At 36.9% G+C, this 27,448-nt stretch overlaps 1 protein-coding gene across 2 annotated transcripts in view; it reads right to left on the bottom strand.

Moving 5' to 3' along the window:
* Nucleotides 1–19,672: 19,672 nt before the first annotated feature.
* The window catches only part of TMPO (thymopoietin), a 28,829-nt gene continuing 21,053 nt past the window's right edge, over nt 19,673–27,448 (bottom strand). The window contains exons 5-9 of one of the 2 annotated variants that reach the window (XM_082634445.1): nt 24,517–24,636; nt 24,322–24,417; nt 23,797–23,907; nt 22,703–22,791; nt 19,673–21,921 (exon numbers count right to left, since the gene is read on the bottom strand). In XM_082634445.1, coding sequence (XP_082490571.1) covers nt 21,636–21,921; nt 22,703–22,791; nt 23,797–23,907; nt 24,322–24,417; nt 24,517–24,636 — 702 coding nt within the window. In that variant the 3' untranslated portion in view covers nt 19,673–21,635. The remainder of the gene's footprint in view (nt 21,922–22,702; nt 22,792–23,796; nt 23,908–24,321; nt 24,418–24,516; nt 24,637–27,448) is intronic. The other variant, XM_082634446.1, reaches the window with a different exon arrangement.

Genomic DNA, 27,448 nt, shown 5'->3' with positions numbered 1-27,448 from the left:
CTGACTGATTTTATTCTTCTGAGAGAAACTGAATATTGCTGACTATTACACAATTACAGTTAATGTACATAACACTAGCAGTTACTTAAATTTTCTATAATTTGTGCTGCTTTGAAATTTTGTGGAAAAGACACTATTTTTCCCTCTTTTGACTTCAAGAATTTCAACTTTGAAAAATATTTAAATCATCCATCATTTAAATTACAAAATAGGAGAAAATAAAAATCAACGTAGTATTTTGTCAGCTAATCTACTCACCCACAGCAGTTTATGGGTCAGAATAACTTGTTCCTGGGTGTTTGAATGGTCAAATTAAATGTCTGAATTAAATGAACATTATTATTATTATTATGTAAGTGGTATGGCTGAAGCTGAGGAGCCTGTTTTTAATTTTTTTAATATATGATTGGGAATTCCCTAGCGGTCCAGTGGTTAGAACTCTGTGCTTGAATATCCTGAATTATGTGGACAAGCTTCAGTCCTAAACATTAAGAACTTCTTATACCTTCCTTTGCCATGACCTCATCCTCTTGGCTACTTACAGTCATTGTTTTTCTGTTAACACAATCTCCCAGTTAGGTCCGATCTTTCCAAAAACATCTAAGCATCCTCCTTTCTAGTCCATTTGCTAATGTATGTTGAAACTGCTTTATGTAATAGTAATCTAGACAAAAGTTTTTGGGCTACCTTTCACTCTAAGAAATAACACTGAAAAAAAAAAGAAAAAGGCAAGATAACATCACGTATTTTAAAGAATTGTTGAAACGTTTGCAATTTTGCCTTAGCACAATGGATCCAAGGGTAATTGAAAAAAAGTCAGAGGCAGGTTTCGACTGTTAAAATGTTTAATGTAGCATGGTTGTTAAAATGTGTAAAAATATCTAGAAAAAAATACAAGTATCTTAGTAAAATCATTTTAAAAAACAACATAATGCCCCGGTTAGTCTAAGTTACTGATATTTATTCTTAAATTGTTTAATATCTATTGAATACCTAGTGTAGGATACTGTGAATATTTCCAAAGGCCTCTCTCCTTTCACATTCTCTTCCCAAGAATCTCCTTTACTCCCATGGGATCAGCTTTCATCCTTTATGGTAAAATTCTCAGTATTTTATTTTCCTATTTTCTGATTTTGAATATTTGTTTACTTTTAAAATTTTTTGAAGTAATTTTAAATTTACAGAAAAGGTGCAAGAATAGTACAGAGAGCTTCTATATACCCTTCACTCAGCTTCCCAGATTGTTAACATTTTGCCATGTGGTTTATGATTCTGTCTGTCTGTCTCTCCCACCTATTTTTAGACACAGATGTATAGCGAGTTATACACACATATAATATATTTATATGTAGATATAAAGATTACATGTACAAATACATAAATACACATAAATACCTATATACATACATATTTTTCCTGAACCAACTGAGAGTTAAGTTAAATACATGATGCTTTATTATTCCTAAATACTTCAGTATGTATTTCCTAAAAGATAGAGCACAAGCATCAAAATCAGGATATGATCAGTGATATAATACTACCATCCAATCTAAATATCCTATCTAAATATCCCAATAATGTCATTTATAACAAAAAACAAATCAAAACAAACCAAGAATACCTTTTCTTCTAGTCCAGTATCCAGTCCAGGAGCATGTTACATTTAATTTTCATGTCACTTTAAGTTTCTTCAATCTGGAACAGTTCTTCTATCTTTCTTTGTCATTCATGCCCTTGGCATTTTAAGAATACAAGACAGTTATTTTGGAGAATGTTACTTGAATTGGGCATCTCTGATGTTTTCTCATGATTAGATACAGAGTATGCATTTAGGGCAGGAATATCATAGGAATGATTTCTTGTTCTTTTCGGAGTATCATATCAGAAGGCACATGATGTTGATTTGTCTTATTACTGATGAGGGGAACTTTGATCACTTGATCAAGGTGGCATCTGCCCAGTTTCTTCATTGTAAAGTGACTATCTTTATCTGTAATTAATATGTAATTTGTGCGGAGATACTTTGAGACTACCTAAGTATTCTGTTCTTCAACAAACTTTCACCTACTGATTTTCACATTTGTCAGTGATTGTTGCCTGAATCAATTACTATTGTGATAATTGCCAAATAGTGATTTTCTAACTCCATCAGTCCTACATTTATTCTTCTGCGAGGAAGTGCTTTCCTTTCTCTTCTTATTTAGTTCATTCTTCATTTATTTGTATCAGTATGGACTAATGGATTCCTGTTTTATTCAATGAATTATCTAATACTAACATTATTTCATTTGATGCTTATGTTGTCCCAGATTTGGCCAGTGGGAACCCCTTTAAGCTGATCTTGTATTCTTTTTACTAGTCCCCATCATTTTTTGAGCACTTTGTTACTTTCTGGTACAGCAAGATGTTCAAGGCTCACCTTATACTTTTTCTGCCCCAGCCCTGGAATCAGCCATTTCTCCAAAGAGCTTTGGTTCTGTTAAGAGAATAGCATTTAGAACCAAGATCTGGGAGCAAAATATGCATAACAAGGCTCTGTGTTATTGCTTCTAGGTTTTCTCAGTATATATACATACATACATATATACACATTTGTATCAATCCATCTATCTATCATTAATTATATCCTCTTTTAAAAACCATGAGTGCACACAAATACTGCCAATTCCAAATCAGAATTCCCCAGAATTCATTCTAGCCTTTTTTTTTTTTTTTTTCCTTTCCACATCTGTAACTCCCTTCTCTGGTTTTCATTACCTTCAATGTATTGTCTCTTATTTGCTTATTCCTTCTGGTTATATCCAGCTTCCCAATCCTGCCAGCTGTCTCCCTGTCATAAACCTTACAGAGCCCACTGGCCCTGGTTGCCTGAAATGAAGAATAGAAACCAAGAAATTAAAGAAAAGAAACCAACCAATGCTTTTTAAAGAAAAGAAAAATAGAAGGAGAAGAGGAAGAGGAATGGAAAACAGCTATGGCTATCATTATTAACAAATTAACTCCAAATCTTAACAGTGTAACAATAAAAGTGTACTTCTTGCTTCTGTAAAGTTTAATGCTGATTGAGTGGTTCTCCAGGGAGTTCTCCTCCAAGTGGTGACTCAGGGATCAAAGGTGTTTTAATCTTATGGCTCTGCCATCTCAACACATGACTGCTGCAGGTTTGGCCAAAAGATGAGATGCAACAAGGAAAAGTTACACCCTCTCTCAGCTGCCTCAGAGTGAAAGTAAAACGCCATTTCTGCTCATGTTGCTTGATTGAGAATTAATCTCATGACAGCACCCAGATGTATAGGACTGTATAGGAGAAAGGTAAGATGGATATGGATATTCAGGGACTCATTCAGGGATGAGCCCCTAGTCTCATCTGCACCCAATGTAGACACATTTGCATAGATTCTATCTATATTTAGATAACAATGTAACTTCCTGATGAACATTCTTGGAGAATAACAATGAGGTTGACCAGGATAAAAATGAGTAAACTTATATGTAGCCCTTGGATATACAATGTTAAATGTGGCAGTCATCTATAAAAAATGATTTCAGTTTTGGATTAGCTGATTTAAAGATACTTTTTCTAGCAATAGTTAGTAGTTAGCAGGGTCATGTCTCTATAATAGTCACTTCTAGTCCAAAGGCTAACGTGCTCTTTCCTGGTGGCCCTTGTAAGCGTTTGGATTGTTAGTATGTGTTCATTAAATAACTGCAGTACAAGGTATAGCTCTGTGCTTCCTTCTTTAATTATAATTATTTTAAAATTTGAAATAATTTGAAATATTTGAAAAATTTGAAATAATTTCAAATTTACAGAAAATATGGAAGAATGGTACAAAGATGTACTTCATCTAGATTTACCAGTTTTTAACATTTTGCCGCAATTGCTTTAATAGATTCTTTTTTGTCCATCCATCAGTCCATCTTTATAATTTGAACCATTTGAGAGTAAGTTGCAGACTTATACTGTTTTACCCCTAAATACTTCAGAGTGCATTTCTTAAGAAGAAGCACTATTTTCTTATACAATCATAGTAAAATTATCAAAATCAGGAAATTTAACTTTGATAATATAATATACAATACACATTCAAAATCTGCCAATTATGCCAATTGTGTCCTTTATAATAATGCCTTTTTTCTGGTCCACATCTGAACCAAGATGACATGTTGCATTTAGAGGTCATGTCTCTTTAGCTCCCTTTGCTCTATAAGTTTCTCAGTATTTCTTAGTCTTTCACGACATGAACAGTTTTAAAGAGTACAGGCCAGCTATTTTGTAAAATTTCCCTCTCTGATGTTTCCTCATGATTAAAGTTGTGCATTTAGGGAAGGAAGGAAGGAAGGGGGGCCATGTAAGTGATGTATTCTCCTCAGTGCCCTGCTTTGGGAGGCATTTGTGGTTGATTTGTACCATTACTGGTGAGATTACCTTTGATCACTTGGTTTAAGGTAGTGTCCTTCAAGCTTCTTCACTGTAAAGTTATTATTTTTCCCTTTGTAATTCATAAGCAATTTGTGGGGAGATAGTTTTGATACTTTTGAGACTATGTCAATAGCCTGTTTCTGAAAAATCTCACACCCACTCATTTTCACATCCATTGATGATTCTTGCCTGAGTGACTACTATGGTGGTTGAAAATGGTAATTTTCTAAATTCTTGTTCCTTCTACATTTTTTTAGTTGCCCATTCTACTTTAAGAATGAGCTTCCGGGCTTCCCTGGTGGCGCAGTGGTTGAAAGTCCGCCTGCCGATGCAGGGGACACGGGTTCATGCCCCGGTGCGGGAGGGTCCCACATGCCACGGAGCGGCTGGGCCCGTGAGCCATGGCCACTGAGCCTGCATGTCCGGAGTCTGTGCTCCGCAACGGGAGAGGCCACAGCAGTGAGAGGCCCATGTAATGCAAAAAAAAAAAAAAAGAATGAGCTTCCCTTTTTTTTTTTTTTTGAGCTTCCCTTTTAAAAAAATTTATTTACTATCAGTATAGACTCTGGATTCTGGGTTATAATACATTACTGTTATTTTGATGTTCAAATTATCCCAGTGAAAGTCCCTTCAGGCTGACTTCTTGTTCTTTTAACATGTCCCATCACTTCCTGCGCATATCCTTGCTTTCCAAGGCAAGATATTCCTGGGTCATTTGTTTTTTTTCATGCCCTAGTCTTCGAATCAGTCATTTCTCCATGAATCCCTGGTTCCTTTTACAGAGTAATAGTATTTAGGAACCTAGTCCTTTTTTTTTTTTTTTTTTTTTTTTTTTTCCTTTTTGCGGTATGCGGGCCTCTCACTGTTGTGGCCTCCCCCGTTGCGGAGCACAGGCTCCGGATGCGCAGGCCCAGCGGCCATGGCTCACGGGCCCAGCCGCTCCGCGGCATATGGGATCCTCCCAGACCGGGGCACGAACCCGTATCCCCTGCATCGGCAGGCGGACTCTCAACCACTTGCGCCACCAGGGAGGCCCAGGAACCTAGTCCTTTCTTAAGGAAGGGCTTACATTATTGAACCTACTTATTTTGGGCATTTTTTAAAATAAATTTACTTATTTTTGTCTGCATTGTGTCTTCGTTGCTGCACACAGGCTTTCTCTAGTTGCAGAGAGCGGGGGCTACTCTTCGTTGTGGTGCGCGGGCTTCTCGTTGTGGTGGCTTCTCTTGTTGCAGAGCACGGGCTCTAGGCGTACGGGCTCAGTAGTTGTGGTACAGGGCTCAGTAGTTGTGGCTCACGGGCTCTAGAGCACAGGCTCAGTAGTTGTGGTGCACGGGCTTAGTTGCTCCGCAGCATGTGGGATCTTCCCGGACCGGGGATTGAACCCGTGTCCCCTGCATTGGCAGGTGGATTCTTAACCACTGCGCCCCCAGGGAAGCCCTATTTTGGGCGTTTTAACTGCAGAAATGAATTAGGTCCCATTTGCTCAGGTTGAGAAAGCATCTACCTCCTTTACATTTCTATAAGATCCTAAGTTCTGCAAAGATCTGTTTTGCTTATCAGTGGGTTCTCAGCACCTAGAGTGCCAAAGATGCATAGGGAAGTGTTCCATAAATATTTGCTGAATGGTTTACATGCTGCCAAGAGAAACCTACTTGAAATATGGTTCCAATTTTAAGTTCGAGGATCACTAAATAGCAGTTACATTCTTTGTATTCATTTGTTATGGCCACTTATGCTGCAGATTCATAGCTTAAAATAGTCTTATGTGTCCTACTCTTCACCTTGATGTTTTATATTGTATTAGAAACATTTAGGAGCCAACAGTTTAGTCAAAATTTTTCAGCGTCCCTTTTTTCAAGACTGTCCTGTTTTCACAATTTTCTAAATAGCTAGGACGTGATTTCAGTAAATGTCATTCCTTTTTACTGAGACTGAAACAGTACTGACATTCTATAAAGTCTGAGGTGTTAATTCAAAATGAATGGTTGAGTATTTTATTATTTGGCACTACTAAAATAATCTGAATAACTCAGATTACAAATTTGAAACAGAGGTAGAATTCAATCTCTGGTTTGAGAAACAAATCATACAGTTAGTGAATGTCGTTTGATCTTTTCTTGACAGAAACCTAATAAACTTTTAGATCTGCTTCTTAAGGCACTGAAAGATTAGAAGATGAAAATTAGGAGAGGGTAGGCAGGAAGCTGTTACAAACAAGTCAATTGACAGCTAAAAGGAGGGACAGATAATAGATAATAAGAGGAAAAACTAGAAAAAAATCATAAACTGAAAATATACAGCTGGCTCCAGCCCCACTTAGGATTAAACAACTTTACATGGTACCCGTTTACATATATCTTTGTTTATCACACACACAGCTAAGAGAGGGTGTAGAGAGAGTAAGAGAGCAAGAATACCTTAGCTTATCAAGACATATTGTCCTGACAATGTCCATCTATCAAAAATCACAAATGCACGTACTCGTTGGTCCAGTCATCTCACTTCTGGAAATTTATCTCACACTTACAACACTTGTGCAAAACTATGTATGTACAAGAGGATTCATTGTGGCATTATTTATAACTACAACAGAGTGCAAACAATGCAGTAAGTACACCAATAGGGTTAAAAAACAAATTTTGGTACAGCTATACATGGAATACTTGGTAACTGTGGATAGACTGATAGATAGATAAAACTGGACCCTTTTGTACTGGTGTATAAAGATCTGCAAAATACCATTAAGTGAAAAAGTAAGGCATATATAGAGAGAATATAGTACCATCCGTGTAATATTGTGTATGTTTCTGTGTGTCTATGTAACATCTCTGGAAAGATATACACACAAAACCCAAGACTGGTTGCCTAGGGGGTAGAGAACTAGATTACCCTGATGTTTCTGGATATTTCAGGGTTTACTATGTGCAAGTTAATAAAGTAAAGGGCTCCTGTTTTAATGAAAGAGTTATGTTGTCAGTAGAAATTAAATTATCCTAAACTGATTTAAAAACCTTGATAATCAAGTTATATTATATTGGAAATAATAAGCCCAAATTAAGGCCACTTATTTCCTATTTACTGATTTTCTATTACGCTACCTTCATGCTCATTTTAGTGTAATGGTATGAACATAAGGATTGAAGCTGTATTGCATTTTCCATCCAGCATGCAATAATAGCAACTCAACATTTCAACTGTTACTTTCAGGTGACCCACTACTTGGTTAAAGCTTTCTGACAGTAGGATATATTACAGACTACAGTGAGTTCCACAGTGACATCTAGTGTCCCCTTTTGGTAAAATTATTTAGATTCTGGGATATTATTTCTGAGATAGCTTGTGGCCATATGACTAGGTACTATTTTTAAAGTCCTGAAGTAAAGAGTCTAACCAAAATCTGCTTATTAATACTTATTATGATTTTTTAGATTACAGTGCAAAATGTGGTATTTTGGGGGGTTCTCACTGTACATGTTTTAGCTGGATTAGAATTCACTACAGCAGTTCACACTGCAGTATAAAAATAGTTACGTTTGGTTGCTTTAAAAATTTACTGTAAACTTTACATAGTTTATAATGAGAAAAATTGGGAAATTTTGAATTCATCTGTAAATTTTAAAATTATTAAGAACTCTTCAAATCAAAGCTGCCTAACTCAAGGTATAATAGTATAAAATGGTTTAGAAGGGACCTCTGTACACAAAACAAAAATTCTGTTTGTCGAATATTGGGAAATTAGAAGTCACCTGAGTGAAAATATCAGAGACATTCTTTTTAAAAAATAAATTTATTTATTTATTTTTGGCTGCAGGTCTTCGTTGTTGTGCGCAATCTGTCTCTAGTTGCGGCGAGCGGAGGCTACTCTTTGTTGCGGTGCGCGGGCTTCTCATTGCGGTGGCTTCTCTTGTTGTGGAGCACGGACTCTAGGCATGCGGGCTTCAGTAGTTGTGGCCCTCGGGCTCTAGGGCTCAGTAGCTGTGGTGCACTGGGCTTAGTTGCTCCGCTGCATGTGGGATCTTCCTGGACCAGGGATCGAACCCGTGACCCCTGCATTGGCAGGAGGATTCTTTTTTTTTTTTTTTTTAAAGCAGATAAGGGGAACCAGAATCAAGTTGGACAGGAGGACTTGAGATGAGCGTAACACATCTGGGGCTGTGACCCCAGCACCTGGTTAGGGACAGAAATGAGGGGTAGGGAGAGAGCAGGAGATGGGAGCTCAAGCTCTGTGTGAACATCAGGACCCTGGGCAGAGACATCTGGAGGTGGCACTCAGGGAGACATACTCCAACCTACTCCCAGTGGATAGCTCAGCCCTCACCACACGCGCACACGGGCGCTCACAAACACACACATCTCCACACCCGATGTCACCCATACAAGTGGAACTATTCCTCCCATTTCTTATGGTTGGGTGTGTTCACTTGTGCACAGCCATGAATGTTTTAGGGTTGGACAGTGGAGGCAGCAGGATATAATTCTTCCCATGGACAACTCTGAGTTCAGCTTCTCCTTGGACTGGCTGAGAAAAGAAGAAGCCAGGAGAAGAAGCTAGCCAGCCCCTAGCCGAAATCCAGCCTACAGGCTTGTTTTATTTGGCCCACAACATGTTTTTTTGGTTTTTTTATGTTTTTTTTGTTTGTTTGTTTGTTTGTTTGTTTGCGGTACGCGGGCCTCTCACTATTGTGGCCTCTCCCGTTGCAGAGCACAGGCTCCGGACGCGCAGGCTCAGTGGCCTTGGCTCACTGGCCCAGCCACTCTGCAGCATGTGGGATCCTCCCGGACCGGGGCACGAACCCGTGTCCTCTGCATCAGCAGGCGGACCCCCAACCACCACGCCACCAGGGAAGCCCAACCCAATAATCTTTTGACATACATTCAGACATCTATGTAGGTATGGCAGATGGCTCTAGGTTAAACTACCAAATACAGTGGTTCAGTGGCCACGGATTGGAGACATATATATATATATATGTATATACATATATGTATTTTTTAATATATATGTATATATCTCCCAGCTATAAGTCAGATATTTGCCGGATTATTTACTCCTTGGGGATCTAAATTCATACTTCACTAATTCCACAGTCTGAAGTTCTCCTAGGAATTTTTGCTAAATTCCAAGAAATTATACACTCTTGGTCTCTTCTGTCCTCAAGTCCAGCTCCCCTGTGTAATCTGTTTTTGCCTTTCCTCAACCCAGAGAACCAGTCTCACCTTTAACTTCACTCAAAATTGTTCACGTTCACAAAAATGAATTGGTGAGCCAGATATAGAGAACAAACTCGTGGTTATTGGGGGAAGGGGGGCAACATAGGGGTGGGGAGTGGGGGTTACAAACTATTGGTTGTAAGACAGGCTCAAGGATGTGTTGTACAACCCGAGGGATACAGCCAATACTTTGTAAAACTATAAACGGAAAGTAACCTTTAAAAATTGTACAAAAAATTTAAAAAATATGACTAGCTAGCAATTTTGAATATACTAAAAAAAAAAAAGAATTGGTGAGCAATGTAGCCTTGATCAAAGACATTTTTAGTCTGATAACGAAAGAGCTGCACAGCACTCCTCAGAGCAAATAAAATAAAAATCTCCTAGTCATTCTTTCTCTCCCAAAGACCCTTTTGGGCTGCTCTGCCCTGAGAATTCTCACTTCTTCCCTCTCTCCACATGCAGTGGCCCTCTCCCCTCCTTTATTCATTTCCTTTATTTACACAGAGTAATTCACCTGTCCCAAACTTTTCTCCAACCTGTACCCATAAATCTATCCTGACTGGGAAGGGAAGAGGACTTCTACTCAACAGAAGGCAAGCTCTTACTAGAACAGTTGGGACTGTACATACAGTATCCTTTGTTTGTTTTAAATAATGCCTAAGATTAAATCTTTTAATCTATAAAAAATTTCTTGATTTTTACCAATCTAACTTTCTTTTCATCCAAATGCATATTGGCTTCTCAGCATTTTTTTTTTCTTTTAAGGGTTATCTATTTCATGGAACAATTCGAATTTTCCAATCAACATTAAAAGAGGGAAAAATCAAGAAATTGATATATGCTACATAAATTGTATATACTATAAAATATATTCCCATGAAGTTAGATTCATATAGAATGGAGATAATAGTGCTTTGTATTTCTTTTTTTGGCTGCTCCGGGTCTTCATTGCGGCATGTGGGCTCATAGTTGTGGCATGCGAACTCTTAGTTGCAGCATGCGAACTCTTAGTTGCGGCATGCATGTGGGATCTAGTTCCCCAACCAGGGATCGAACTGGGCCCCCTGCGTTGGGAGCACGGAGTCTTACCCACTGGACCCCCAGGGAAGTCCCTCAACTACTTTTAAAAATGGTCAAAAGATTTGAACACACACTTGAGCAAATGAGACGTGTAAGTTGGAAATAAGGACATAAAAATCCCATTCCAAAGTAAAAGGAACAAATTAAATGAGACAATTCTCAGAAGATTTCGTCTAAGTCAAGTTTCTCAGCTTCAGCACTACTGACATTTTAGGCCTGGTAATTCTTTGTTGTGGGGGCTGTCCTGTGTATTGTGGGATGTTTAGCAGCATCCCTGGCCTCTACCCATTAGTGCCCTCCCCCAAACAAAGCTGTAACAACTAAAAATCTCCAGACATTGCCAAGTGTCCCCTGGGGTGCAAAATCACCAGCTGAGAACCAGTGTGCTGAGTGATGGAAGCCAGACTCAAAAGGCTACAAAGTGTCTGGTTAATTTATGTCACTCTGGAAAAGGCAAAACTGTAGAAACAAAAAGCAGTTCTTGCCAGGGTATGGGGTTGGGGGCAGGAGATTGATTACAAAGGGTCAATAAGGGAACTTTCTGGGGTGATAGAAATATTTTATATCTTGACTTTGGTACTACTCACATGACTGGGTTTATAGTTTTTGTGAAATTTAGTAAAATTTCATCCATCATTTCTTCAAATGGTTTTTCTGCTCTCTCTCCTCTCCTTCTGGTATACCCATTACATGTATGAAAGACTGCTTGATATCATCTCACAGGTCACTGAGGCTTTTCCTCTTTGTGTTTCAGTTTGGATAATTGTACTGCTCTGTCTTCAGGTTCATTCATCTTCTTTTGCACTGTCTAATCTGCTAAGTCCATCCAATAAAATTATGTTTTGATATTGTAATTTTTCATCTCCAGAAGTTTTTTTTCTGTTTTTTTTTTGTAGCTCCCATTACTTTCATCATTATGTTCATGTTTTTAACTTTTTGAGTAAACTTAGTAATGAATCATTTCTTGGTCTGTCTATTGACTTATTTTCTGCTTATAGGTCACATTTTCCTGCTCCTTTGCATCTCTATTTAATATTTTACTGGATGCTTGATATTGTGAATATTACTGAGAGTGCATTTTATTGTCTTCCTTTGAAGAGTGTTCAACTGTGTTCTGGAAGACTTAATTTACTAGGAGGTCAGCTTAATCCTTTCAAAGCTTATTTTTAAGTTCTGTTAGGATGTATCTAGAGTAGCTTTTATTCTACAGCTTTTTTAGTACTACTCAGTTGTGGCCCTTCTGGGATCTATACTAAATATCCTGGGCATTTTACAAGGTCTTTCCACTCTGGCTTTTTGTGATGAGAATGTCTCCCAGCCCTGTGTGAGTTCTGGAAAGTGTTGAGCTCAGAGCCTCTGGGGAGGTGTTCTTCAACCTATGCACACAGTTTGGTATTTAGCCAGACTCAAGAGACTCCTATGCAAATCTCTGGAGCTCTTTTCCTGCATAGTTCCCTTTCCCGTTACTCTTTCCCACAAATTCTAACTGCCTTAGCCTCCTTGAACTTTGATTTCTGTGTCTTCAACTAACCAGAGACCCTGTGCTCTGCTTCAGACTCACCCTCCTTTTGTCACCAGCTGGAAAGTGCTGTAGGAAAAAAGTGTAATTGTATGGCTACTTTTGTTTCTCTTCTCTCAGGGATCAGTTACATACTGTCTGGTATCCAATGTCGAAAGGCAGTTGTTTCATATATTGATATTTTGCCTAGTTTTCTAACTTTTTACAATGGAAGGACAAATCTGTTACTGGTTATTCTGTCATGTCCAGAGACAGATGTGAAAAGCAATGTTTTTTTTTTACTAACAATAGACAAAAATACTGTAGACCAATAGAAAGAGGCTAGGAAAAATTTGAAATATAAACTTAAAATATTAAAATGATCCCACCTGTCAATAAGATCCAAGTCTCCCAACTACCAAAAGTGGGCAAAAATACAAATGGGCAATGAATAAAAATGAGATTAAAAGACCATTAATAGATGAAAGCTGCATTAATTTTAAATTAATTTTCTCAATCTCTTTGATAAGAAATATTTTTTTGTTTTACTTATTGAGGTTTAAAACACAGTACATTGCACAAAATCTTGTGTATAGATTGATGGAACTCTTGGTTACATATGTATATACCCTTGTTAACCACAACCTAGATCAAGATACATAGAACATTCTATCACTGCAAAAGAATCCTTCATGTTCAGCTAATACCTACCCTTCCCCAAAGGTATGTATGCCTTGTTCTTCTATCACCATAGAATATTTTTGCCTGTTTTCCTACTTTAGGAATTTTGGACTGAATCATACACTAAATACTTTCGCCCCAGGATTGTTTTAACATTATGTCTGTGCAATTCATCCACATTGTTACATGTAGCTGTAGTTTGCTTATTGCAACATAGTATTGCATTATAAGAGTATTCTACAGATTATCTGTTCTACTGTTGATGGACATGTGAACTATTTCCAGTTGGGAGCAATTATGAATCAAACATTATTATGAGCATTTAACAAGTCTTTTTTGTGGTTATGTTTTCATGCCTCTTGGGTAAATACCTGAGTGGAATTGCTAGGTCACGGGATAGGCATGTTTAGCGTTAGTAGATACTACCAAATAGTATTCCAGTGTAATGCTGTTGCAGTTTCAGTTGCTCCATTAGCTTTTTCACACTTGCTGCTGTCAGCCTTTAACCACAATTTCAAATGCTTATTTGGATATTTCCTTTTGTGATGAGATTTTCAGGCTTTTTTTAGTTTTTTGTTTGAGTTGTCTTTTTATTGATCTGTGGGACTTTTCAAAACATTCTGATTAAGTCCTTTGTCAGATATATGTATTGGGAATATCTTCTACCATTCTTTGTCCTGTTTTCTAAGTGTCTTTTGATTCACACTTCTTAGTATGTAATCCAATTTACTAATTGGTTAGTACTTTTTTGGGTCTTTTAAAAGAAATGTTTGCCAACTCTAAGGTCAGAAAGATATTCTCATGGTTTCTATTTAGAGGCTTGATTTAGCTTTCACATTTAGGTCAATGATCCACCTCAAATTAATTTTTTCTGCACAGTGTGAGTTAGAGGTCAAGGTTAATCTTTTTCCTATATGGAGATCTAATTTCTCCAGCACTATTTTAAAAATCATCCTTTCACTGACAGAATTGCATGGAACAAGTTGAGAAGTGTTTATTTCTATTCTCTGGGAGTATAAGATTAGTATGATGTCTTCCTTACATTTTGATAGAATTCATTAGTGAATGCTATCATTGAGTTTTGTGTGAAGTTTAAAATTACACATTCAGTTTAATAGATATAGTACTATTATTTTTTCTCGAGTTAATTTTGGTCAGTTGCCTTGTACCAATTCTTGTCTCTTGGCTCCAAAAGCAACCCCTTACATATTCTGCTTTGTGATGCTGAGGTTAGGACTCTGCAACCACACTTCTACTTTGCAGGCTGGTTTCCTGTTAGGCTCTGCTGATAGTGGTTGCTAGAGACTGAAAGGCTGGAGAAAGGAGATTTGTCCTTCCTGTGGACTATCTTCTTGCAGCTCCTCTGAGTATCAACCCAGCGATGTTTCTTCTCTGTGGTGCTACAGTTTCTGTATCAGTTTCAGAATCCAGTGTGGAGTTTCTTTGTGCCTTTCCTCTCCCTTCAGGTGGCAGAATGCCCTCTTCAGAGGTCTGAGTTTCAGCCCCAAGGGTTCCTGCCCCAAGCTTCTAAGTTTTAATAATTCCAACCTCTTCTTTCTCTTGACCTTAGGTTCTATAGTTGCTGCAGTGCTCTCTCCATAATACTTCAAAATTCTTTTGTCACTCTTTCAGTTACCTAACTTTATGACTGGTTAATAATTCTTTAAAGTATTTCTGTTCAAGTAACTGATGTCATTTTTGCCTCCTGATTAGAATCTGATACACTGACAAAGGGCTAGAGTCCAGAACACATAAAGAACTTCCACAAATCATTATGAAAGATGGACAACTGGTACATAAGCAAACCCTGTAACAAAATGAAGAGACAGAACTACACGTATATACACACAAAGGACATGTACAGAAATGTTTACAGCAGTATTTTTGGTAATAGCCCAATCCTTCAAACTACCCAAGTGCTGATTAAAAGTTAAATGGATGTTATGCTATATCCACACAGTGAAATATAGCAGTGACAAAAATCTATCATTACATACACGGATTAATCTCATGAACACAATGCAAAGTGAAAGCCACTCAAAGGAGTAAATAATGTATGATTTTATTAATAAAGCAACAACAACAAAAATCCATGGTGTTATGTTAGCACAGTGGTTATTCTAGGTGGAGGGTTGGAGAGGGATAGAAACTAGAAGGGAGATTGAGAATCTCTGGGGGATTGGTAATATGGTTTCTTGATCTATGTATGGCTGCATGGTCTCTCATTTTGGAAACAAATGCCTTTTTTTTTTTTTTTTTTTTTGCGGTATGCGGGCCTCTCACTGTTGTGGCCTCTCCCGTTGCAGAGCACAGGCTCCGGACGCGCAGGCTCAGTGGCCATGGCTCACGGGCCCAGCCGCTCCACGGCATGTGGGATCTTCCCTGACCGGGGCACGAACCCATGTCCCCTGCATCGGCAGGCGGACTCTCAACCACTGCGCCACCAGGGAAGCCCACAAATGCCTTTTTAAAAAGAAAAATTTATTTATATTTATTTTTGGCTGCATTGGGTCTTTGTTGCTGTGCACGGGCTTTCTCTAGTTGCGGCGAGTGGGGGTTACTCTTCGTTGCAGTGCGTGGGCTTCTCACTGCGGTGTCTTCTCTTGTTGCGGAGCACGGGCTCTAGGTGTGCAGACTTCAGTAGTTGTGGCCCTTGGGCTCAGTAGTTGTGGCTCACAGGCATACCTGCTCTGCAGCATGTGGGATCATCCCGGACCAGGGTTCGAACCCGTGTCCCCTGCATTGGCAGGCGGATTCTTAACCACCGTGCCACCAGGGAAACGCCCGCCTTTCTTGACATACTGCCAACTCTCAAGCTACTGCCTTGTTCTCTTAGAGTTGTCTACACATCTGCCCCTGCCTTAACACTGAAATTATTCTCACCAGTCACCTAAATTTAGTAGACATCATTCTATGCCCCCATTTTACTTAGCATAACTGTTGACCACTCTTCTTAAAATGCCCTCTTCAATGACACTGCATTCTCTTGGTCTTCCTTGATTACCCATCCCTAAACACTGATACTCTCATCCTTAGCTCTTTCTCACTTCCAAATCTGTGTATAATCTTATATATTTCCATCATTCTGAATATATCTATTTGCTAAGGACTTCCAAGTGTTTCTAGTTTCTCTCCTAAGCTTCAGATAGTTACCTAATTGCCAACAGATGACCTCCATTTGGATTTATTCACACAGTGTCCGAGTGCTTACTATGGGTCAAATATTGTTGCTACAATTTCTCACAGAAATATCAGATTGAATGTATTCAAAGTCTATCTTCTTTCCCCCATAGTCTTCTTTTAGAATTCTTTCAGTGACTGGAACCACCTTCCACTAGGCCAGCCAAGTAAAAAATCTCCAGGTAATTTTTTACTTCTCTCTCTCTGACCATATATTAATCAAGTCTGTTAAATTTACCTCTGCAAGATAACTCAAATCTACCCCCCTCTCTAGTCTCACTGCTTTTCATTCATATTTAATTTTATATATAATGCTTCGGAATGATGGACAGATCAAAGTGAACATTCCAAAGAAATGTCTGTATACATTCCAAAGCAATACTGAACACTGTTTTCAAATGCTATACAGCATGTCCAAACTAAATATCTATATAACCCCTCAGATTAAGATAGTTGTGGTAGCCAAACTCCAAGAAGAGCCCCAATCACCTCTGCCTCCTGGGTATTTATTCTTGTGTCGTTCCTTCCCCATTTGACCTAAAACCAATAGAATATGGCAAAAGTGATGGTATATCGTTTCCAAGATTAGGTTGTATAAATGCTGTGGCTCCAATCATGGGTGCATTTTCTTGGATTATCCTGGGAGGAGAAGCCAGCTGCCATGTCATGAGGGCACTCAGGTAACCTATGATGTCTCCAGGCAACAGCCTGTAAGGAACTGAGGCCTGCCAACTACCCTGTGAGCTTGGGAGCACATTCTGCCCCAGTTGGACCTTCAGATTATATCACTGACAACTAACTACAAAGTCATGAGGTCTTGAGCTAGAACAACACAGCTAAGTCGCTCCCTTAATTTTTGGCTGTGTTGGGTCTTTGTTGCTGTGTGCGGGCTTTCTCTAGTTGTGGTGAGCAGGGGCTACTTTTTGTTGTGGTGCGCAGGCTTCTCATTGCGGTGGCTTCTCTTGTTGTGGAGCACAGGCTCAGTAGTTGTGGAGCATGGGCTTAGTTGCTCTGCAGCATGTGGGATCTTCCTGGACCAGGGATTGAACCTGTGTCCCCTGCATTGGCAGGTGGATTCCTAACCACTGCGCCACCAGGGAAGTCCTGCTCCCTGATTTCTGACACATAAAAACTACAATAATTGTTTTAAGCTGATAAATTTTGAGGTTAATTGCTATTAAGCAATAGATAACTTACATCTCCCAATCAAACCAGAAGCTGACTACAGTTTCTGTCGGTGGGACAAATAAAATAAGTACACTTTACACTGCTTCACAATTTCAAATTATTCACTACCACGAGATCAATGTGTTAAATTCTGGACAACAAAGTCAGTACTGGTCTAGCATAAACGCATTTGATTAGGATTTTATTTTCATAGTCAGCTTTGATTTATTCCAAACAAGCTGACAAATTTTTGGTTCTTTGATTTACAAGGGTTAAACATTACTAATTCCTCTTAATTAGCTGAAGAACAATTAATACAATAGATCTAAAATTTTTATTTATTTCGCTGTGTTGGGTCTTAGTTGCAGCATGAGGGATCTTCGTTGCTGTGTGCGGGATCTTTAATTGTGGCATTATGGGATTTTTAGTTGAGGCATGCAGGATATTTTTGCTGTGGCATGTGGGATCTACTTCCCTGACCAGGGATTGAACCCAGGACCACTGCACTGAGAGTGGGGAGTCGTAACCACTGGACCACTAGGGAAGTCCCCCATTAATGCAATACTTAAACATCTAAGTAAACCTATGTTGCTATTAGTTAATGGGACAAATGTTTTTGACCCCAAAAACCTCCCCCAAAGAATACCCAAAGATATTCTTAAAACTGCATCCAGGGCTTCCCTGGTGGCACAGTGGTTGAGAATCTGCCTGCCGATGCAGGGGACACGGGTTCGTGCCCCGGTCTGGGAAGATCCCACATGCCGCAAAGCGGCTAGGCCCGTGAGCCATGGCCGCTGAGCCTGCGCGTCCGGAGCCTGTGCTCCGCAACGGGAGAGGCCACAACAGTGAGAGGCCCGCGTACTGCAAAAACAAAAAACTGCATCCAGTATTGCCAAACATTATACCTGGCACAGGAGGCAATGAATAAATATTCCTTCAAGTGGGTGTAAAATTTTACAAGCAATCAATTTCAAAGAGCTGGGAACATAGCATAAATGTCATGAAGTGTCAGTTCAACTAATGACTTTATACCAGAACATAACAGAATTGATCTGTTCTGGGTCTCCCTACACTAAAAACTCCATGTTTCCTTCTCTGCTTTCTTCCTAAATCTTTGGTGGGAATACTATATGAACTCTGAATAGCTCTCAGTGACTGCTAATTCAAAGCGACAGACCAACTACATGAATGGAAGAGAAGTGAGACATCAGAAGACAATATGTTGCAAAAAACTGTATGAAGATGGAAAACAGAATAATAAATAGAAAACAAATTAAGGGTAAGAAGGCTCAAAGTTAAATGGCTACAGACAAAGATTAAAACTACAAGTGAGGGGCTTCCCTGGTGGTGCAGTGGTTGAGAGTCCGCCTGCTGATGCAGGGGACACGGGTTCGTGCCCCGGTCCGGGAAGATCCCACATGCCGCGGAGCGGCTGGGCCCGTGAGCCATGGCCGCTGAGGCTGCGCATCCGGAGTCTGTGCTCCGCAACAGGAGAGGCCACAACAGTGAGAGGCCCGCGTACCACAAAAACAAACAAACAAACAAAACTACAAGTGAACCTTAAAGATCCCTTAAAGAGGTTTGGAACTTAGAGGCACCACTAAAGCTGTGGAAGGAGCAAGGCTGAACAGGAGAACTGGTTCAGAGTCTGTGTAAGAGTTTCGGTCTTTTAAGTCCTCTCTGCCATTATCATATGCAACCAGACTCATCATTTCTCAGCTGTGCAAATTTGGGCATGTTTCTTAACCCCTCCAAGCACCAATTTCCTCATTTGTAATGAGAGAATAAGAAAATACCTATTTCATAGAACTATCTTGAGGATTAAGTGAGTCAATACATATCAAGTACATAGAACAGTATCTAGCACACAGTAAGCATGCAATAAAGCATACTTTATTGTTATTTTAAGCCTTTGATGCTACTTGCTTTCTAATTAATTACAGTGTACATATTACCTTGAGAATCACTAATTTAAATAAAATCACCTTTGGGGGACACATGAATGATGGAGAGATAAAAGCATTTTCAACTTGTGAACACAGCTCCATGATGAATATATGGCAGCAACATCTTTGCTTAGTCTCAAAGCAAGACTAACAATCACGAGCGCCATAGATGAGTACGAAGACAGGAAAACTGAAGGAAAAAAGGAAATGTAGACTGAAAAGTATTAGTTGCTATACTGTAGAAAGTGAGAGAGGTGCCTCTGAGAGCTTCCCTACAACATTCTGTGAGTATAATGCCTATACACTGCTTACCTAGGAACAAGAGAGGACCAGACTACTACGATGATTAGAAGCAAAACATAAAGGAGTAGACTGAAAAGAGAACTAAAATTCAACGATCCATAAATCTCACATACAAAACGTTATCAGGAAACCTTATAGTTTGTGCTATTTGAAAAGTATTTATTGCAATGACAAAACTAGAGGTTAATTACTTTTTTATTATTGAATTAAATTGTAAAGTCTACATCTACAATTTTAATCAGGAAGAAATGCTTTGCATTTACATCAAGGACACATTTTTTCTAGTGGAATAAAACAGACACAGACAAAAGACCAAGTACACATTTAAAAAATAAAAAAAAGACTACATGTTTTACCTGGTCCTACTTTGCTATTTTGGACCATACCTTTCCTATTAGAAAATTGATCTCACATACATATTAAGTCTGATTTATCTTCCCACATTTCTGAACATTAAATGCAGTTTCTCACAATTTCTAATTATAAACAAAAGGTTGAAAGCAATATGGGAATCAAAGTTTAAAAACAAAAAAAGTAAAAGTAGACTGCTATTACTGTATAGAGGCAACACTGAATAAAACGTGCTCCCTCTGTGGCTCATCTCAAAACACTTTTACTTGGAGAGGCAAGCATTTCTGATCTAGGAGTAAGTTTCCCACTGCCTCTGCAGAGACCAGACCTACGAATATTTCTGGTCAGCTGCAAAGTGAAAAATGTCTACAAAATATCTAAAAGCTAAATATCAGACTATGGCTGATGCAAATCAAAATTGTGTGCTGGTCTAAATATACATCTTCAGCTTTTCCTTTTTAAAAAGTATCTTTTTTATTTCAGAAGATATTTAAAAACAACACATTTTTAATGTGCTTTATTGTCAATGACTGTAAAGTTGAAACTCACATGATTAAATCAAAATTTTTGTTTTACTTGATTCTACTGAAATTTCAATTACCTACTACTTTCCCGAACAAAGTTATACATGAGGTAAGTTTTAGCTAAAAAAAAATAAATCAACCACAAAGATAAAGTTAATCATTTCAAAAGTAAACAAAAATCATAATGCCCGCCTCAATTTCAGAGTTTAAAAATTTATGTATTAACTACTGTGTATCCAAGGAAAGTTTACTATGTAGTTTAAAAGCACATACTTTTTGCTTTTAAAAGCACATACTTTCAAATCAAATTATGTTGGGAAATATAGGATAAAAAAAACTTGGCAAAATGCATTTTTGGTAACAGAAGATAATTCAATAATGAATCCAAATGGAACCTAAGACTGGTGTTTAAAATTTCTCACTTCTAAACACACACACACCTATTTATCTAAAAAATATTTTGGTAACGGATTGATAGAATAAATGTTTTGCTGTAAATAAAAAGTACAAGTTTCTAATTATAGCCTTATAGCTAGCTAAACAGTCTTTAAAAACATGTACAGCCAGCTAACAGTTCTCTAAAACATGTATAAGTTGCACCGATAGATCCCTGCTAAAAATCAACTGCATTTAAATGGGTCTTACCAAAGTAGGACATTCACAATACTAGATATCTTTTAAAAAGTGAGTACAATAGGGCTACAACAATAACATTACTATTAATAAAAGTTACAGAAGAGATTATCACTGTACTTTTCCCCATAAACACCACCAAACTTTGTTGCAGTCACCAAAACTACAATCTCAAGTTACTTTTTCTTACCGAATTTCACGTTTCAGATGTCTCTAGTTTTTATTCAGCAGAGAATAATTCTTAAAATCTTTTCTGTAAGAATTCCAAGTATTTAAATGTGTAGCTTCACATTATACTACCATGTTTTGCCCTTCTTGTTTCCCAAATACACAAAAACAATATACATTTTTTCTCAAAAAAGAAATGATGTCCACATTAAAAAAATAAAGCCTACAAAAAAGTTCCAGAGCTAAAAAAGATTATTCATATGGCACGAAGTGATCTCCTACTAGTCCGAAGTCCAAAACATTGAATGAAGTCCATTTATATATATCTTGCTTGCTTTTCAATGGAATACTACATTTACTGAGGTGAAATCACATTTTTTTTGTTCTTGAGTCAAGTGTACACAAATTTTTTTAATAGTTATTAAAAATAGGAGACCAAGCTGAATGTGCCAAAGAGATATCATTCAGTTGACTTTTTTAGAGTCATTAGAAAGAAACTTATAGAACGGATTTCCTTGGTTGGTTTCCATAGCTTGATAGACCAAAAACAAAAAAAAGGCTATGACAACGAAGAGCAAAATTTTTATCCACATGGGAATGGAGCGTCCCTTTTTTGTCTTTTCTGACTTGACATCTGCCAAGGGAACATACTTAGAAATATATTTAGACGAAAAAGATTCCTCCATCCTGAAATCACTGAGTTCTAATGGCCGGCCGGCAGCCCCTTTGATTGGTCTGCGGCAACTAGCACTGTTGGGAGTGAAAGGAGGAAGAGAAAAACAAATATTAGATAAAGTCATAACTTAAATAACATAAAATGACATTATCACTCCTAATTCCAAACACATTCCTTGAGGTAAAATTGTCATATAATATAAACAGTGACATCAGTCAACCTATTTAAAAACTTCTACACATTTTTCATTTAAAGAGTTAGATTTGTATCTTTTATTAGAAAATAATATTCAGAGTATTATAAATATTCACTAAATTTGCCTTCTTAAAGGTTTTTCAAGCTAATATATTTAGGGGATAAGAGGAAAAAAATAAGGTAGTTTGGTTGTGATTCCTTCAGTCAGGAAACAATTCAACAGATATCTAAAAGCAGTCTTTTCAATTAGAAAAGAGAGACTCTCAGGAATAAAACCGATTTCCTTCTTACCAGGTTTCAGTTTAGATTTAGAAGTAAGAATTAAAGAGTAGGTAAATGATTTATTTACAACCTTTCAGCTTAACAAAGTTAATTTTGAAACTGACTCAACTTTCAAGAATATGAACTAGTTAGTGCTTAGAAGAATTAAAGTGCTCCCAAAAAGAACAGCTTACTTATGAGAGCAGAGGTACAGTAATTTTGTGAAGAATTAAAAATTAGAATTCGTTTATGTATGTATATATAAAATAATTATGTTGTACACCCTAAATATATACATTTTAATGTGTCACATATACCTCAGTAAAGGTGGGAACAAATAAATAAATAAAAATGCCTTAATTGAATACACTAAATAATTGTTTCAGTGTATCTGAATACCTAATTCCTGTTGGTGTAGCTGCTTCAAAGGGAAACATTTCCTTAAGAATATCCCTTTCTACTCTTCTTTCCTCTGTTTTTTCTCCCACCTAATAAGAAACAAACAAACAAAAAAACAACCAGAAGTTAAAATTTAGTGTAAATGTGCAACAATTAGAACATAATTTTAAACAGAAGCTTTGGAGAACAGAATGCACTTAAATCTATCCAACTTTTACAACTGCCATTTCTGAATTCATTATTGCTTAATTATCCATACATTTCCAAGGCTCTCTTCAAATTTCCTCAGTGTGAAGATATGTTAATGTTGTAATGGGGGGCACACATTCAAATAAGTTAAAAACAAAACACAAAAAATAAAATTTCAGTACAGCTAATATGGCAGTGTAAGTTCCCTCCAATGCTTTTCATTGACATTAAAAGTACATTGTTTCTTCCTGTTAATTTTGTAATAAAATAAATGATCAAATATAGAAGATATCAAATTAAGATGGATCTTTTAACAAATTTTAGTATATGCTTTTAACTAGAGTCAATCCAATCTTCCTAATTTAAGAAACATAAAATAATTTTTTAAACAACCTGATTGCTTTGCTAAATTACCTTTATGCCCAGATCAAAATAATCTTTGATAAAGAATCATTCAAATTATAACGTATCCATGCAGTTAGTACTTTAAAGCTTAATTGTACAGGAGTTAATCAATTCAAGTATAATACAAAGTCACTTTAAAGTCCCATTATCTGACCTTTCAATGAAAGGTAGTATAGCTTCCCCCACAGCCCAAGTAACACTTTCAACTCACATCCATTGTAACAAAGAGAACATATTACAAGCAGCACACAAATGAGCACTCCCTTGAAAACTGGAACTTAAAGAGGCACATAGTAGTAGCAAGAGGACAGTATTAGCATGTCATACGATATTACTTTCCATTGTCACTAATAAAGTATGTCTTTAAGATAATATATGCACATAGACACACCCCCCACCCCACAAAGAAAGCTCTGCTCCCTCCCACTCCAAAAAACAAATATAAATATTTCTTCATTAAAAGATCAATGATAGCATCGATCTAAATTTCATTCATTTACTTCAGCTCTTGTCAATGGTTTCTTTGGTGTTCTTCTGGGTATGTCTGAGAATTCAGTGATTGGCAGAATAGGAGCTGCATGCTTGAAATTTCCAGTCACCCTATTGACAACCTGCCAAGATTCAAATTATTCAGACTCAGAATTATCCAAACATAACAAAGACATGTTAAAAGAAAAAATGATAGTCGATTTCTCTAATATTTGAAACTTTCCCTTAACAAAAATTTAGGCATAAGAACCTAGAAATGCATTAGTGCTTCATATGTGAAGGAAGCCTTATTATTCTTTAAACATGTTAGCAAAAAAGTATCCTTATAACACTAAGTATTCTTGCACAATGAATTATATATATATTAAAGTGGCTACACTGAAAACTTCTAAAATTCAGAATTATATGGGGAAAATGAGTTTAAAATATGTTTAAAAACATGTTTGAGGTTTGCCAAAATTCGCCACCTCCCCAATTCTAAGTAAAGGATAATTTACAAAGAAGTACCACTTGTATAGTTTATGAAACATATTTACTAAAGTTTCGTTGCTTGAAGCCATTATAGTTTCAGCTATGGGAGTACTCTCTGAAATTATTGCACCATCTATACGAAAATGTTCTGAAGTTTCCACCTGTTAGTTTGAAAACAAAACAAAAACAATAAATATAAAATAACCACTAAAACCCTACCAATCTGAGAACCCCATTCTAAGCAATAAGCCTTGCATCACCCTTTTCCTCGGAGTTCTTCTCGACCCTCTCGTAGATTCCCTAGTTAATGCCTGCAGAGGTCCGCCTTTTGAAGATCCACTTGTCCATTCAGTCTCAGTTACTCCAGCTTGAGAACAGCTCTATTCAAGCATCAACACATTAAAAAGTCATATTCTAATATCAAACACCTTAATAACGATGGCCATATTAGCATACTGAGAATCCATGAAAAGTTTCCAAATGCCAGCATTAGAAAATAATGCTATGCCCTCAAAATATTTCAGATGTATTGACTGAATAGATATGTAGGCATAAGAAAACACTTAAAATATGGTAAAATACATTAGAGTCCAACTATAGGAGCTCACATATTATGATAAAAGTAAGAGGGGGAAAAAAGACATCAATTTATCACTGGCTCCTTTTGTGACTTGCTGTTTACTATCTGGCTCCAGTATCATAGCTGCATTTCTAGCTGTCTAAACAAATCTTGATCTTGACTTGTAAGATAGTCATTTGTTATATATAACAAGTCAGTTTCCTCTTAAAACAAAATACAAATTTTATAATTGTTAGCATAGATTAAACATTATTCTTGTCGTATGGTTAGGACTATTTAAATAGAATCAGTTTCAATAATCTATACACAGCTATCTGACTTAAAAGTTCCCAGGTGTCAAACTCATCTTAGAAATAGGTAATAAAATTGAGCAGCAACAAAAACTTGATGGTCATCTTTTTTGTGAACAGGCAAGCCTAAAATGTCACTGCCAGGACTCAGTGCCACTCACTCCTCTCTACTGAAAAAAAAAGAAAAAATGGTAATAGGGATAGACCACTGTCCACTTCCAGTCCCAGATTTACTTCTCCTTGGAAAAGTCGACTGATTTTCCTCATTTAAAAAATAATTTAGCAGTCCTCACATAACAGTTTGAAAAGCACTAGACTAGTGCTTCTACCTGAAGCTTTTGTTAAAATGCATATTCTGATTCAGTAGCTCCAGGGTGAGGCCTGAGATTCTACATTCCAAGGATCAAGTTATTCAACTTTTGAAACTTTTATTACCAGATGATTCTTTTAAATTCTTTTAACTAGAGGACATCCATCAATGATGAGTTATACTAGAATATGCTTATAGTATCACTTTTGCTTTCAAGCTAATATTTTATGTAGATAACTGATGTTTTTATATCTAAGTTAGTGTCTATTAATTTTAAAGATAGACATATTTTACTCTTATCTCAGGACAAGAGCAGTCATCCAATAAGTACACTTATTTGGCTGGAAGCATTACTACCAAAACACCGCAAGATACAGACATAGTTTCATACATCTGGTTTTGTATTTATCTATATTTGGAATTGACTTTATAAGAGTTTCCCCTTTGACTCACAATCTGAATCTCTGGGTTTCTTTTCCAGCTGTCAATTAGGAAAAATTTGCTGAATGCAAACATTGTTAGTCAAAAGACAAATTTGTAAACAAATTACACACACATATAATAGATGCTTATTAATAGTTAAATTCCTGATTATTTGAGTAGAAGGGAACACTAGTTTTAATCTTAAGTTCTCAATCCTGGTGGCACAGTATCATCTGGGAAGCTTTTAAAAAATACCAAGTGCGCCAATCCCACCTTAGACCAATTAAGTCAGAATCTCTTCTAGACTGGCCTGGGCTTAATTAAATTTTGTAGCTCCTGAAGGGATTCTAGTGCAGCCAGGGTTGAGAATAACATAACTGACTTATGATGCATCTCAAAGCCAAGTATTTTTTTCAAACTACTTCCAACACTGCTTCCTCTTTAATAGTCAATTGCTCAATGCCAATAAAAATGAGAGTATTTTTAAAATTTTCTAGTTTGATAGTCTACCTGGTATTATCAATGTATACTCAATATTTTAAAACTCCTCGAAGAATTAAAAAGAACATTACTTTAAAGGGCTAATAAAGTTATCAATTATGCAACTAATACAATATAAAGCCTAGATATTTTACCTATGTCCATGAAGGTAAGGAGGGGGGAAGAAGAGACATATTTTTCCCTTAAAATTGGTTATCTACCAAATTCCAGGACTTTCCATTTGTTACGTTTTATTCTGAATAAATAACTGAAATAATCTCTTCATCAAAAATTTTACCAAACATCTATTGAAACTATTACACTTAATACAAAAAAAAGTTTACATTTTTATTAGTTATCTTTGAAATTAAAGGCCAAGTTCCATTTATTTAGAGATTTTTAAATTTTCTCCCATGGAAGAAAACACAAGAAATTCATTGGTTGCCTGTGGAAATAGCTGGGAACAGGTGTAGGATGGACACTTTTCACTATAAATCATTTATGCTTTCTTTTGCTCAGGTTTATTAAATTCTTTGGTTGAGGACTGTCAACCAATTTTATTAGTTCTTGCCTATCATCTAATTTAGAATTAATCACCTTCACAGAAAACTATCTTTCATACAACCAGAAAAGATACCTTGAAGACTGAAAAAAAATTTTTTCTACCAGAATCCACTATGCAACAAGTGACTTTGAGAAGAAAATGTAAATAAAAAACAAAAATTACAATTCAGTGTTATAACTACTTAGAGTAAGATGGACCAAGCAATTATTGACTGAAAAGAAAAACTCATTGCTACATAAGATTAGTAATGCGACTACTATATGCTCGGTGGCCAGAATAAGGATTGTAGTGTCATCTGTTTTCAGCAAGATGTTCTACAGAAAGTCCTCAATTTATCACGGAGACAACAGGAGGAAGAAACAAAAAAACGCTATCAGGTAAAAAGTTATTCAGAAGACATCAGGCAGTTGAGGCACATGAGAATGCAGGGGCTGGGTTATTAAAGGAGGCTATAAATCTCATTCAGTAAAAATACAAGCTTTAACTAGGTTATAAAAAAAAAATCAAGATAATTAAAAGCCACCTTACTTTAAAGAACTATTAA

This window comes from Mesoplodon mirus (genome assembly GCF_964341445.2).
Source record: "Mesoplodon mirus genome assembly, chromosome: 11".
Lineage (NCBI taxonomy): Eukaryota > Metazoa > Chordata > Mammalia > Artiodactyla > Ziphiidae > Mesoplodon > Mesoplodon mirus.
Note: the sequence above shows the minus strand (reverse complement) of the source record. Positions and strands in the feature narration are given on the sequence as shown.